Source organism: Corvus kubaryi, unplaced genomic scaffold (assembly GCF_017639235.1).
Source record: "Corvus kubaryi isolate FWS band 111438036 unplaced genomic scaffold, C.kubaryi_AGA036_p1.0 36731, whole genome shotgun sequence".
NCBI lineage: Eukaryota > Metazoa > Chordata > Aves > Passeriformes > Corvidae > Corvus > Corvus kubaryi.
Genome location: NW_024580931.1, coordinates 1 through 14,609, shown reverse-complemented (window position 1 = coordinate 14,609; position 14,609 = coordinate 1). Strand labels below are relative to the sequence as shown.

The window sequence follows — 14,609 nt, the reverse complement described above, 5'->3', positions numbered from 1 at the left end:
GGGGGGGGCCGTGGGGTCCGTGTCGGCCGCCTTCAGGTTCTGGGGGAACAGAGGGGTCAGTGCCTGCCAGCCCCTGTGCTGGTGTGGCAGGGAGCTGTCACCCCCTGGCCCCCCTGGGCCAGGACTCACCTCGTCGATGAAGTTTCCGATCTCGTCGGGGTTGGCAGGGCGGGGCCGGTACTGAGGGGCCGCCATCAGCGGGGGGGCCACGTCATTGCGGATCACCTCGGGCCGGGCATCCAGCCCCCGGTGCAGCTGGCTCAGGTCATAGTCCTGGGGGGACAGGAGGAGACAAGGCTCGAGGGACAGCCATGGGCACTGCCACCACCACTTGGTGGGCAGGGTCCAGCAGGCACAGCCATCCCACCTGGTCCTCCTCGCCACCACCCTCCTCGTCATAGTGGTAGACATTGTCCCTCATGTCATCCTCGGGTGGGAGCAGCGGCTCCTTCACCACCTTCCTCCTCCTTGCGAAGAGCAGCAGCAGCAGCAGGAGGACTGCAGGCACAGGGACAGGGCGTCAGGGCAGCAGGGAGAGGGTGACCCGCACTCCCTCCCGTCCTTGTCCCCAGGTACTCACTGAGCAGTGCCAGGATGCCCCCCAGGATGCCCAGGATGGCGGGCACCCCCATGCCACCAGAGATGAACGCTCGCCGCTCGCAGTTCTTGGCTGGCCCCTCGCAGCTGCAGACCTGGGCTCGCACCGGCGTGATCTGCTCCTTGCCCTGCCCGTCCAGCAGCTTCAGGAAGATGCTGTACTCGCCCGGCTCCAGCTCCTTCTTCATGCTCAGCTTCACCAGGTCTTGGTGAACCACAGAATCATTTGGGTTGGAAAACGTCTCCAAGATTATTGAGTCCAGCTATCCCCCAGCACTGCCAAGGCCACCACTGACCCATGTCCCCAAGTGCCACATTAACATAGCTCTTAAATCCCTCCAGGGATGGGGACTCCACCACTGCCCTGGGCAGCCTGTTCCAATGCCTGACCACACTTTCCATTAATGAATTTTCCCCAATATCCAACTGAATCTCTCCTGGCACAACTTGAGGTTGTTTCCCCTTGTCCTGTCCCTTAGGAGCAGATCCTGGCTGCACCCTCCTGCCAGGGAGCTGTGGAGAGTGAGAAGGTCCCTCCTGAGCCTCCCCAGCTCCCTCAGCCACTCCTGGTGCTCCAGCCCCTTTTCCAGCTCTGGCTTGGGAACACCCTTGGCACTGGCACAGGACTTTGCCCCGTGGCAGGTCCCCGGCCTAGTGCCCACTGCAGGGCCCAGCAGCAGAGCAGGTGGCACCCACCTGGTGGAGTCACCCTGGCAGTCCAGTTGCTGCCGGAGCCGTGCATCAGCTCTGCCCTGAAGGGGAAGGTGTTGGGGGGCAGGTCCTTGTCGACGATGTTCAGCGTCTGCTCCTCGGGCTGCTGGTTGCAGATGTCGAAGCTGCGGGGCTCTGGCACAGGCCCGTTGTCGTTCACATCCTGGAGCAGGAGGAGCAGTGTCCCCGTGCCGGTGGCATCGTGTGGCGATCCTGTGGGACTGAGAGTCAGCGAGGCACCCAGGGAGGGGCCTGGACCCCACAGGGGGACATGGAAGTGGGCAGGGGGGCAGCAGCTGGACACCCTCACCATTGTCCACGGCCAGGACGATGGCCTTGTAGGTGCTGTTGATGACATGCGCTGCCTCCCGGTCCAGTGGCTGGGCTGCCGTGACGATGCCGTTCTCAGGGTCAATGGCCAACCACCCCGCGGGATCACTGCCCATGCGATACCTGGGGGCAGCCAGGGGTCAACAGGGGGAGAGAAAGGGGCACATGGTGCAGCACAGCCCCTCAGACACCCTAGCAAAGGCCCTGCCACCATCACCCTCCACTCACGTGATTTTCTGGCTCTGGTCCTTGTCAGGGTCCTGGGCCGTGTAGGAGGTGACCTGGTATCCCACCGGTTCATCCTCCATCACCTCCACCTGCTTGACTGGGGGTATGAAGATGGGGGCTTCATTCACATCCTTGACCAGCACCAGGACACTGGCCGTGGCAGGATTCAGGGCCACAGTGAAGGGGACCTCGTTCTCCACCGACAGCACAAGCTTGTACCGGTTCTGGGTCTCATAATCCAGGCCCTGAGGATGGGAGAGAAACCGGGTAGTGCCAGAAGGGAGTCAGCTGGTGCTGAGGCAGCCATGTGGCAGCAGGACCCACCTTGGCAGTTTTCAGGAGCCCATCGTTGGTTTTGGGGTCAGTGGTGATCTCGAAGTCACCCTGCGGGTCCCCGCTCTGGATGCGGTAGACGGCATGCCAGGCCGGAGAGCCTGGCAGGTCCTGGTCCGTCACATGCAGCCGGGCCACCAGCACCCCCACCTCGTTCTCGTTCACTGACTCCTCATACTGTAAAATGGGACAGGGACGGTCACCTGTGTGGCCCCAGGCACCCCAGCTGGGGGCTCGTGCTATGATGCCCGGGAGGGCAGCGGCTGGGGGTGGCTGGTACCATGGCAGGGTTGAAGACAGGAGGGTTGTCATTGACATCGGTGACTTCGATGATGGCGGTGGCGGTGTTGGTCAGGCCAGTGCCCTCCTGGTCCGCAGCCTGGATGATCAGCGTGTAGTTGGGAGTGGTCTGCAGGGCAAAATCACCCCAGTTAGGGCTGGGGTGGGGACTGGGGTGTTCCCCTCCTCCAGGCATTGCCTGCCTGCTCATCCACCCTTCTTTAGCCTTGCTCTTCCCTGCTGGCACAGAGGTAGCTGATGTCCCAGCTGCCCACCCGAGGGGCTGGCCCTGCACCCACTCCAGGGCTCAGCAAGGCTGGGGGTCCCTGGAGTGTCCCCAGCACAGCTCCTGGTGGGCTCGAGGCTGCAGACACCCCTACAGGCAGGGACAGTGACCCAGGGATGGCACGTCCCAAAACCAGATGGACACCAGGGCTCCAGCATCCCTTTTACCCCATGGCACATCCCACTGTGGAGTTGCCACAGGTTCCCCTGGGCCATGGCAAGGTGCCCACCTCCCGGTCCAGTCCTGTGCCAATGATACTGATGATGCCCTTCTCAGCGTTGATGGTGAACATCTGCTGTGGACCCTTGGGCTCCTCGCTGAGGATGGAGTAGCCGATGATGCCGTTGTTCACGTTGATCCCATCATCTGCATCCGTGGCATTCACGGTCATCACGGACGTGCCTGGACACGAGGACAAGCCAGGGAGATTTTATCATGGGACAGAATCCACTGGACACCCTGGCACTGCTCCCGCTCAGGGCTCTGTGTGGTCCTGGCTCAGAGTCCCCCACGTACCTGGCTTTGCATTCTCCTTAATGTAGCCAACAAAGACTTGCTGGGTGAAGACGGGCCGGTTATCATTCTGGTCAGTGACGGTGATGATGATCTCCATGGGATCCTCCACGGGCTGCCCGTTGGCTGACACGGCGTGGGAGTAGAGCTGCAAGGGCACAGTCAGTGTGTGTGCAGCCCCCCAGGACCACCCCCGTCCCACCACAGACCCCCCCTCGCTCACCAAATATTTATCCTTCTGCTCCCGGTCCAGGGGTTTCGTCACCTCCAGCCACCCTGTCTCCCGCTCAATGATGAAGACACCCACGGGGATGGTGTCTGCTCCCTGCCCCGTGATGCTGTAGAAAACCTTCATCTCCTTGTCCTTGTTGGATTTGATCTGGCAGCGAGGCAGGAAGAAAGGGGGTGGAGACATGTTCCAGCAGTCTGGGGACACCCCTGCCTGGTCCCTGTGGGGACACGTACCTGCACCAGCTTCTTGGGGAAGGGCCCCCGCTCATTCTCGGGGCAGTTGATGGGGGGGATGACCCAGTCCCTCTTCTGCCGCCGGAGGCCATGTCCATGCTCCGGGAAAATCAGCATGTCGGGTACTGTGTCCTGTTGGGACAGTGGCTCTGCTCAGTGCCAGCCCCTTGGTGAGCTCTCTGCACCAGGGACAGGGGCTGCTGTGACCCCAGGGAGTGGGTCTGTCCTTTACCTGCTGCATCCGCTCGTGGTGTCGGTGCTGGTGCCACCGCCGGCGCAGGATCACCTTGGCCGAATGCTTCTTGCCCACAGCATCCCAGGTGTGCACAGTGAAGGTGATCTCCCCCCGCTGGAGCTGCAGGGGCCGGGTGGCAGAGACGACACCATCCCTGCTCACCTTGAAGCGCGTGTCGTCGGAGAGGAAGGCGGCATGGTGCGACTCACCACAGTCCACAAAGCTCACTGGGGATAAGGGACTGAGTGGCAGGAGGTTCTGGGGACATGGGCACACGCAGCACAGCCACATCCCAGCAGCATGGGGTGTGGGGTCACAGCAGTGGTGGGGATGCTCCACACACAGTGACACATGCCCTGCCAGGATTCCACCGGGGCACGACACACGGTGCATCCCTGCCCTGGCTTTGGTCCAGGATGGGACATGGCAGGACCTGGTGTGCCACGGGATCCCTGCCGGACAGTGACAATGGAGCAAGTGGCACTTGGCACAGCACATCCCTGTCCCCAGCACCATGTATGGTATGGCACCGGGCACAGCACATCCCCACATGGGTGTATCCCTGTGGCACAGTGTGTCCCCAAGCGTGGCGTGTCACCACCACTGTGCTTCTCCAGCTGCTTTTCCAATAAAAGCAAGGGCAGCAGTCACTCACCTACACTGGCACCCAGTGTCCTGGCAGCCAGAACCCCCGGGACCCCCAACCCCAGGGAGAGCGGCCAGGCGGGGTCCCGGTGTCACTAGCTGGGGTCCCGGCTGGGCGCGGCAGAGCCACGAGGCAGCGGTCAGCCGGCATCACATGAGCGGGGCCGCGCGGCCACAGCTCCCGAACAAACGCCCTTTGTCTGCGACAGAGCTGTTGGAGCCAGCGGCACCGAGGCTCCGGAGCCAGCACTGCCACCATCGCCCCGGCGTGACCCGCGCCTCGGCAAGGGGCCGTGCGGGGCCGTGCGGGGCCGGGCACGGCCGCACGGAACGGGGCCCGCGGGGTTCCGTCAGCCCGCGAGCAGCCCAGGAATCCGGGCTGGCTGTGGGTGGAGGGCGAGCGATCGCTGCCCCCCTGCCCACCACGGTGCCCCCGACTCGGCCCAGGAGGAGCCACCGGCGCGATGCCAGCCCCGCTCAGCCCCACGGCGGGACCCCCGGCCAGGGCTGGGGAGCCGGTGGGGCCGGCTGGGCAGGAACGTGCCGGGGCAGGCGGGAAGCAGAGGCGGCCGCGGGCGCGGAGCTCGGCCCTGGCCCGGGGCCCCGTGGGAGCAGCGAGGGGCAGCACGAAGCCCCCAGCCCCACACTGAGTGCAATGAGTGCTCGGTGCTCAGCCCGCACGGGGTTCAATGAGGGTGTTCAGAGCCCGCTCCCCCTTTCCTGCTCTCCCCCCCTTCCAACTCCCCCCCTTCCCACCTGGCCATGCACAACCTGTTTTTCCAGCTTGGCTGAAGGAGGGCTGTCCCCAGCCTTCCTCTCCCCGGGGCTGGGAGCTGGGGGGGTGGAGGGGGGGCCCTCTCTTGGGAATGATGGGGGTGGGAGAAAAGGAGAGCTCAGGGAGTCCCACAGGGGGTGCCCCCCACTTCCAGTCCCCCCCACCACCACCTATAGGGCACTGGGACAACCAGACTCTGGTACGACCAGGCTGCCAAAGAGGGTGTGGGGCTGAGACCCCACACAGGGGAACAGGGCAGCCCCCAAAGCCACCTCATGTCGTGTGAGGTCTCAATGGGGCTGGGCACAGGCAGAGCAGGGTGTCACCATCCCTGCAGTGCCACCACCCCATGTGTTGCACACGGGCAGCAGCGTCAGGGCGGGGGGCTCACCCCAGGGTGAAGGTGCTGCAGGGTGACACATCCCACTGACGTCACCCGAGTTTCGCTGTGACTTCAGACTCTCAAGGTTTCTCCACCCGGAGCTGACGGGGACTGTCCCAGCCCCCACCACGTCCCCACTACCCCAGAGCCCCCCGACCCACAGAGCAGAGCCCTGGTGACGCCGCAGCCCCCGCGCAGGTGTTGCTGTTCACCACCCTGGCGCCGCGCAGGGCCTGTCTGGGCCCGCTGGAGGGAAAGCACCGCGCTCAACTCACCAAGCTAATTACAGGCCGGCTCGTCAGCCTGGCCGTGAGCTTTGGGGTGCTCTGTGGCCCAGCATGGCCTGGCACCCACCAGACTCAGCCACCCCCCATGGCTGGCATTGCTGTGGCACAGCTCTGAATCACTGGGTGCCACACAGGCCTCAAGGGCAGATGGCCCCTTCCTTCCTCCCACGCCCTGACTGTGCCCGGAACCCAAAACTGAAAGTGCTGGTGCCAGGACAGAGGATTTTCCGCAGGTCCCGGTGCTGCAGGGAAGTCACAGGCCTGGTCGTCACCCTGGTATCAGGCCCAGCCCTCATGGACATTGGCTTCTGCACGTTAACGATCAACCAGAAGGCAAACAAACACAATTCCTGGGGTATGACGTAGGGTCCAATTCCTGGCTCTCCCAGGTGAAGCCGTTACGGAGCTGAGGATGTTTGGGAGCCCCTGCTGCAGCACTGGGTGCTCAGTACCCCTCAGCTCTGTCCCCACTCAGCCACCCTGGCACACACACCACAGTGCCAGCACCACTCTCAGCCATGAACTGGTGCAGATGGTAATGGCCACTGTGCAGCCCCAGAGCCCTCAGAGTGCTTTTTGGGGACCGCAGAGTGGCAGCAGGTGCCCAGCACACAGATCCCCAGTGCTCCCTTGTCACACCAGAACAGGGCTTTGGTGCCAGCATAGCGGGACACTATGTCCCCAAAAGCCTAGGAGCCCATCGTGGTGCCTTGTCCCCATTCCAAGAGCTGCCCTGGGGGCCTACACTGAGGGTCCAAAGGAGGGCTCACCCTGGTGAACCCTGGGTGCCAGGTGAGGCTTGGGGCAGGGCAGGCGCCTGCGCACCCCACACCCCAACCTGCCGGCCCCAACAGGTCTGCGGCGCCTGAGTCAGCGCCGCCCGCGCTGGCGCACCCCGGGGAGCGGCTCCCGCTGCCCCCGCGCCACGATGCCCTCCCACCAGGAGGGCCAGGACCACTGGTGCCCTCGCTGGGACCACCAGGGCCCTCAGCGTGGCCCCACCGCTGCATGTGGACACACCACCACGGCTCTGTCCCCTGTGCCACCTGCCACCACAGTAAGCCTGTCCCCAACGCCATGGCACTGTCCCCACCGCGATGGCACCACCCCAATGGCACCATCCCCACTGCCACAGCCCTGTCCCCACGGCCACGCTGGCATCACTCGGGCACGGAGGCACGGCTTCATGTCCCCCTTTGCCCACCCCTGTCCCACAACCCCCCTGTACCCACAGTCCCGTCCCCGCAGCCACCCTATTCTCCACACCCGCTTGTCTCCGTGTCCTTACCTCGTCCCAGTGCCCGTCCTGCCGCCACGCTGTCCCGCGGCACCGTCAGAGCGAAGGTCTCGGCGGTGAAGCCGGGCTGGCACGACGCTGCCCGCTGGCACAGCCGCTGCCCGCTCTGCCCGGAGAGAGACGTTAGCACCGGGCAGGGTCCCGAGCAGGGTCCCGCTGCCCCGGGCAGGGTCCTGCCGTCTCATTTCGTGGCTCACCTGGAGCAGGAACAAGAGGAGGCAGAGCGGAACCGAGCAGCCCGCCCGCCGCCCCATGGCCGGTGCCGGTGCCGGTGCCGGTTGGTGTCGGAGGGATCGGGAGCTGCCGCCGCGGAGTCGCAGGTGCGTCCGGTCCCCTCCCGATCCCGCCCCGCAGGTGTCGACCCCGCCGGGAACCGCCCCGTCCCGCCCCGACAGGAGGCGGTCCCGCCCCGCCCGCACCCGGGACCCCGGTACTCCCGGTACCCCCTACGCCCGGTATCCCGGTACCCCCCACGGTACTGCTGGGGTACTTCTCCCGCGGTCCCTGCTACCGTGGTACCCCCGTTACCGTTTCAGCCCCCGGTACCCCCAGCCCACCACCAGTCCCCAGTACCCCCAACATCCCTGGTGCTCTGCCCGTCCCGCGTACCCCCGGCTCCCCGTGCCCCTGATATTCCCAGCTGCAGCCACAGAGCCCCCGGGCTTTCCTTGCCTCTCCCGTCCAGGGCTGTGGGAGCAGTGGGTGTTGGTGGGTGACAGGAGCCAGGAGTACCCCAGGGTGTCCCCATGCCACAGCCCCACAGGTCCCGGCTCTGCAGTGGGGGCAAACATCGTACCCAGGGACCCCCCGGGCAGGAAGGGCCCCTCAGGATGCTGCAGGCCCTGGCTTCCCCCACACCCCTCTGTCCCAAAGCACTGCATAGCTGGGGGTGACCCCATGGAAAGGGACCCCCAGGGATCCCCAGTGCCACCAGCTGCCCCCATCCCACACCTGTCAGGAGCTGATCCTGGAGCCAGTGGGAGACCCCCAGAGCTCGGGGTCCTGCCAGGGCCAGAGGCTGCTGTGCCCACCCATGCTAGCACCCATGGTCATCTCAGGGGGTTGGGGTGGCAGCCTGGGGGCTGCAGGGCTCCGGCTGCCCAGGCCAGGAGGGATTTAGCACCAGGAATGCCCAATGCCACCAGTGTCACCCCATGGAGGAGAGATTGGAGGTCAGTGCCCTGCCCATGCCCATCAGCACCCCTTTTGGACAAAGACACCCTGGGGGAGGCACGGGCACTACCCCTGCATGGGTGACACTGCAGCTGTGCTATAGGTTCCACACTGGGGTGGACAAGGGGGGACAGGGCTGGGGAGGGGTCACTGCAGGGCTGCGCGCAGCACTGACCTCCAGGGCACAAAGTGACACACAGCCTGGAGCATCTAAAAAAACCAAATCCTTTATTAAAACTGACCCAGCTCCCATCCCCTCATCCGCAGCATCACACGCCGTCATTCCATACCTTAAAAAATAGATAATAACCACAAAATCGCAGGCGAGGAGGTGAGGGGGCTGTGCTGGGGTGGGAGGGCATGGCGGGGGGAACCCCCAAGGCACAAAAGCAGCAATAAGGCGGGGGCAGCGGGCCGGGGGTCCCTAATCGTCCTCCTCGCCGCCGCCGTAGAGCTCGGCCAGCTTGCGGAAGCGGCCGCCCCAGTCGTTGAGGTAGTCGTAGTCCTGGTCGCCGTCGGAGGCGGAGGAGTTGAGGGAGCTGAGCGAGGTGGCCTCCGAGCCGCTGCCCTCGTAGTCAAACACCAGCAGCGAGTCGTAGGGGGGGGCCGTGGGGTCCGTGTCGGCCGCCTTCAGGTTCTGGGGGAACAGAGGGGTCAGTGCCTGCCAGCCCCTGTGCTGGTGTGGCAGGGAGCTGTCACCCCCTGGCCCCCCTGGGCCAGGACTCACCTCGTCGATGAAGTTTCCGATCTCGTCGGGGTTGGCAGGGCGGGGCCGGTACTGAGGGGCCGCCATCAGCGGGGGGGCCACGTCATTGCGGATCACCTCGGGCCGGGCATCCAGCCCCCGGTGCAGCTGGCTCAGGTCATAGTCCTGGGGGGACAGGAGGAGACAAGGCTCGAGGGACAGCCATGGGCACTGCCACCACCACTTGGTGGGCAGGGTCCAGCAGGCACAGCCATCCCACCTGGTCCTCCTCGCCACCACCCTCCTCGTCATAGTGGTAGACATTGTCCCTCATGTCATCCTCGGGTGGGAGCAGCGGCTCCTTCACCACCTTCCTCCTCCTTGCGAAGAGCAGCAGCAGCAGCAGGAGGACTGCAGGCACAGGGACAGGGCGTCAGGGCAGCAGGGAGAGGGTGACCCGCACTCCCTCCCGTCCTTGTCCCCAGGTACTCACTGAGCAGTGCCAGGATGCCCCCCAGGATGCCCAGGATGGCGGGCACCCCCATGCCACCAGAGATGAACGCTCGCCGCTCGCAGTTCTTGGCTGGCCCCTCGCAGCTGCAGACCTGGGCTCGCACCGGCGTGATCTGCTCCTTGCCCTGCCCGTCCAGCAGCTTCAGGAAGATGCTGTACTCGCCCGGCTCCAGCTCCTTCTTCATGCTCAGCTTCACCAGGTCTTGGTGAACCACAGAATCATTTGGGTTGGAAAACGTCTCCAAGATTATTGAGTCCAGCTATCCCCCAGCACTGCCAAGGCCACCACTGACCCATGTCCCCAAGTGCCACATTAACATAGCTCTTAAATCCCTCCAGGGATGGGGACTCCACCACTGCCCTGGGCAGCCTGTTCCAATGCCTGACCACACTTTCCATTAATGAATTTTCCCCAATATCCAACTGAATCTCTCCTGGCACAACTTGAGGTTGTTTCCCCTTGTCCTGTCCCTTAGGAGCAGATCCTGGCTGCACCCTCCTGCCAGGGAGCTGTGGAGAGTGAGAAGGTCCCTCCTGAGCCTCCCCAGCTCCCTCAGCCACTCCTGGTGCTCCAGCCCCTTTTCCAGCTCTGGCTTGGGAACACCCTTGGCACTGGCACAGGACTTTGCCCCGTGGCAGGTCCCCGGCCTAGTGCCCACTGCAGGGCCCAGCAGCAGAGCAGGTGGCACCCACCTGGTGGAGTCACCCTGGCAGTCCAGTTGCTGCCGGAGCCGTGCATCAGCTCTGCCCTGAAGGGGAAGGTGTTGGGGGGCAGGTCCTTGTCGACGATGTTCAGCGTCTGCTCCTCGGGCTGCTGGTTGCAGATGTCGAAGCTGCGGGGCTCTGGCACAGGCCCGTTGTCGTTCACATCCTGGAGCAGGAGGAGCAGTGTCCCCGTGCCGGTGGCATCGTGTGGCGATCCTGTGGGACTGAGAGTCAGCGAGGCACCCAGGGAGGGGCCTGGACCCCACAGGGGGACATGGAAGTGGGCAGGGGGGCAGCAGCTGGACACCCTCACCATTGTCCACGGCCAGGACGATGGCCTTGTAGGTGCTGTTGATGACATGCGCTGCCTCCCGGTCCAGTGGCTGGGCTGCCGTGACGATGCCGTTCTCAGGGTCAATGGCCAACCACCCCGCGGGATCACTGCCCATGCGATACCTGGGGGCAGCCAGGGGTCAACAGGGGGAGAGAAAGGGGCACATGGTGCAGCACAGCCCCTCAGACACCCTAGCAAAGGCCCTGCCACCATCACCCTCCACTCACGTGATTTTCTGGCTCTGGTCCTTGTCAGGGTCCTGGGCCGTGTAGGAGGTGACCTGGTATCCCACCGGTTCATCCTCCATCACCTCCACCTGCTTGACTGGGGGTATGAAGATGGGGGCTTCATTCACATCCTTGACCAGCACCAGGACACTGGCCGTGGCAGGATTCAGGGCCACAGTGAAGGGGACCTCGTTCTCCACCGACAGCACAAGCTTGTACCGGTTCTGGGTCTCATAATCCAGGCCCTGAGGATGGGAGAGAAACCGGGTAGTGCCAGAAGGGAGTCAGCTGGTGCTGAGGCAGCCATGTGGCAGCAGGACCCACCTTGGCAGTTTTCAGGAGCCCATCGTTGGTTTTGGGGTCAGTGGTGATCTCGAAGTCACCCTGCGGGTCCCCGCTCTGGATGCGGTAGACGGCATGCCAGGCCGGAGAGCCTGGCAGGTCCTGGTCCGTCACATGCAGCCGGGCCACCAGCACCCCCACCTCGTTCTCGTTCACTGACTCCTCATACTGTAAAATGGGACAGGGACGGTCACCTGTGTGGCCCCAGGCACCCCAGCTGGGGGCTCGTGCTATGATGCCCGGGAGGGCAGCGGCTGGGGGTGGCTGGTACCATGGCAGGGTTGAAGACAGGAGGGTTGTCATTGACATCGGTGACTTCGATGATGGCGGTGGCGGTGTTGGTCAGGCCAGTGCCCTCCTGGTCCGCAGCCTGGATGATCAGCGTGTAGTTGGGAGTGGTCTGCAGGGCAAAATCACCCCAGTTAGGGCTGGGGTGGGGACTGGGGTGTTCCCCTCCTCCAGGCATTGCCTGCCTGCTCATCCACCCTTCTTTAGCCTTGCTCTTCCCTGCTGGCACAGAGGTAGCTGATGTCCCAGCTGCCCACCCGAGGGGCTGGCCCTGCACCCACTCCAGGGCTCAGCAAGGCTGGGGGTCCCTGGAGTGTCCCCAGCACAGCTCCTGGTGGGCTCGAGGCTGCAGACACCCCTACAGGCAGGGACAGTGACCCAGGGATGGCACGTCCCAAAACCAGATGGACACCAGGGCTCCAGCATCCCTTTTACCCCATGGCACATCCCACTGTGGAGTTGCCACAGGTTCCCCTGGGCCATGGCAAGGTGCCCACCTCCCGGTCCAGTCCTGTGCCAATGATACTGATGATGCCCTTCTCAGCGTTGATGGTGAACATCTGCTGTGGACCCTTGGGCTCCTCGCTGAGGATGGAGTAGCCGATGATGCCGTTGTTCACGTTGATCCCATCATCTGCATCCGTGGCATTCACGGTCATCACGGACGTGCCTGGACACGAGGACAAGCCAGGGAGATTTTATCATGGGACAGAATCCACTGGACACCCTGGCACTGCTCCCGCTCAGGGCTCTGTGTGGTCCTGGCTCAGAGTCCCCCACGTACCTGGCTTTGCATTCTCCTTAATGTAGCCAACAAAGACTTGCTGGGTGAAGACGGGCCGGTTATCATTCTGGTCAGTGACGGTGATGATGATCTCCATGGGATCCTCCACGGGCTGCCCGTTGGCTGACACGGCGTGGGAGTAGAGCTGCAAGGGCACAGTCAGTGTGTGTGCAGCCCCCCAGGACCACCCCCGTCCCACCACAGACCCCCCCTCGCTCACCAAATATTTATCCTTCTGCTCCCGGTCCAGGGGTTTCGTCACCTCCAGCCACCCTGTCTCCCGCTCAATGATGAAGACACCCACGGGGATGGTGTCTGCTCCCTGCCCCGTGATGCTGTAGAAAACCTTCATCTCCTTGTCCTTGTTGGATTTGATCTGGCAGCGAGGCAGGAAGAAAGGGGGTGGAGACATGTTCCAGCAGTCTGGGGACACCCCTGCCTGGTCCCTGTGGGGACACGTACCTGCACCAGCTTCTTGGGGAAGGGCCCCCGCTCATTCTCGGGGCAGTTGATGGGGGGGATGACCCAGTCCCTCTTCTGCCGCCGGAGGCCATGTCCATGCTCCGGGAAAATCAGCATGTCGGGTACTGTGTCCTGTTGGGACAGTGGCTCTGCTCAGTGCCAGCCCCTTGGTGAGCTCTCTGCACCAGGGACAGGGGCTGCTGTGACCCCAGGGAGTGGGTCTGTCCTTTACCTGCTGCATCCGCTCGTGGTGTCGGTGCTGGTGCCACCGCCGGCGCAGGATCACCTTGGCCGAATGCTTCTTGCCCACAGCATCCCAGGTGTGCACAGTGAAGGTGATCTCCCCCCGCTGGAGCTGCAGGGGCCGGGTGGCAGAGACGACACCATCCCTGCTCACCTTGAAGCGCGTGTCGTCGGAGAGGAAGGCGGCATGGTGCGACTCACCACAGTCCACAAAGCTCACTGGGGATAAGGGACTGAGTGGCAGGAGGTTCTGGGGACATGGGCACACGCAGCACAGCCACATCCCAGCAGCATGGGGTGTGGGGTCACAGCAGTGGTGGGGATGCTCCACACACAGTGACACATGCCCTGCCAGGATTCCACCGGGGCACGACACACGGTGCATCCCTGCCCTGGCTTTGGTCCAGGATGGGACATGGCAGGACCTGGTGTGCCACGGGATCCCTGCCGGACAGTGACAATGGAGCAAGTGGCACTTGGCACAGCACATCCCTGTCCCCAGCACCATGTATGGTATGGCACCGGGCACAGCACATCCCCACATGGGTGTATCCCTGTGGCACAGTGTGTCCCCAAGCGTGGCGTGTCACCACCACTGTGCTTCTCCAGCTGCTTTTCCAATAAAAGCAAGGGCAGCAGTCACTCACCTACACTGGCACCCAGTGTCCTGGCAGCCAGAACCCCCGGGACCCCCAACCCCAGGGAGAGCGGCCAGGCGGGGTCCCGGTGTCACTAGCTGGGGTCCCGGCTGGGCGCGGCAGAGCCACGAGGCAGCGGTCAGCCGGCATCACATGAGCGGGGCCGCGCGGCCACAGCTCCCGAACAAACGCCCTTTGTCTGCGACAGAGCTGTTGGAGCCAGCGGCACCGAGGCTCCGGAGCCAGCACTGCCACCATCGCCCCGGCGTGACCCGCGCCTCGGCAAGGGGCCGTGCGGGGCCGTGCGGGGCCGGGCACGGCCGCACGGAACGGGGCCCGCGGGGTTCCGTCAGCCCGCGAGCAGCCCAGGAATCCGGGCTGGCTGTGGGTGGAGGGCGAGCGATCGCTGCCCCCCTGCCCACCACGGTGCCCCCGACTCGGCCCAGGAGGAGCCACCGGCGCGATGCCAGCCCCGCTCAGCCCCACGGCGGGACCCCCGGCCAGGGCTGGGGAGCCGGTGGGGCCGGCTGGGCAGGAACGTGCCGGGGCAGGCGGGAAGCAGAGGCGGCCGCGGGCGCGGAGCTCGGCCCTGGCCCGGGGCCCCGTGGGAGCAGCGAGGGGCAGCACGAAGCCCCCAGCCCCACACTGAGTGCAATGAGTGCTCGGTGCTCAGCCCGCACGGGGTTCAATGAGGGTGTTCAGAGCCCGCTCCCCCTTTCCTGCTCTCCCCCCCTTCCAACTCCCCCCCTTCCCACCTGGCCATGCACAACCTGTTTTTCCAGCTTGGCTGAAGGAGGGCTGTCCCCAGCCTTCCTCTCCCCGGGGCTGGGAGCTGGGGGGGTGGAGGGGGGG

General features: G+C 64.5%; 2 protein-coding genes across 2 annotated transcripts; both read right to left on the bottom strand.

The window, feature by feature from the left end:
- Positions 1-3: 3 nt before the first annotated feature.
- Positions 4-7,713, bottom strand: LOC121660636 (cadherin-1-like; the record flags this gene model as incomplete). Its single annotated transcript, XM_042020047.1, has 16 exons — positions 7,561-7,713; positions 7,355-7,469; positions 3,975-4,204; positions 3,743-3,874; positions 3,501-3,656; positions 3,281-3,425; positions 2,994-3,166; positions 2,480-2,608; positions 2,191-2,376; positions 1,867-2,111; positions 1,619-1,761; positions 1,294-1,521; positions 581-802; positions 368-498; positions 130-273; positions 4-39 (listed from the first exon to the last, which is right to left on the bottom strand). Coding segments are annotated over exons 1-16 (2,472 nt in total), but the record flags the coding sequence as incomplete, so codon positions are not given.
- Positions 7,714-8,745: 1,032 nt separating this feature from the next.
- LOC121660635 (cadherin-1-like) lies at positions 8,746-13,921 on the bottom strand. The gene is made up of 14 exons (XM_042020046.1): positions 13,109-13,921; positions 12,877-13,008; positions 12,635-12,790; positions 12,415-12,559; positions 12,128-12,300; positions 11,614-11,742; positions 11,325-11,510; positions 11,001-11,245; positions 10,753-10,895; positions 10,428-10,655; positions 9,715-9,936; positions 9,502-9,632; positions 9,264-9,407; positions 8,746-9,173 (listed from the first exon to the last, which is right to left on the bottom strand). Exons 1-14 carry the CDS (start codon positions 13,661-13,663, stop codon positions 8,961-8,963), a joined length of 2,802 nt encoding a protein of 933 aa, XP_041875980.1. The 5' UTR covers positions 13,664-13,921; the 3' UTR covers positions 8,746-8,960.
- Between the last annotated feature and the right edge of the window lie 688 nt (positions 13,922-14,609).

What these genes read in the sequence shown, in the direction of transcription:
- LOC121660635 (XM_042020046.1), bottom strand. Translation starts at nt 13,663, where the DNA reads ATGTGGGGATGTGCTGTGCCCGGTGCCATACCATACATGGTGCTGGGG. An exon ending in GCACAGGACTGGACCGGGAG is followed by an intron (nt 11,743 to 12,127) that starts GTGGGCACCTTG and finishes TTTGCCCTGCAG; the next exon opens with ACCACTCCCAACTACACGCT. An exon ending in CGTCCTGGCCGTGGACAATG is followed by an intron (nt 10,656 to 10,752) that starts GTGAGGGTGTCC and finishes TCAGTCCCACAG; the next exon opens with GATCGCCACACGATGCCACC.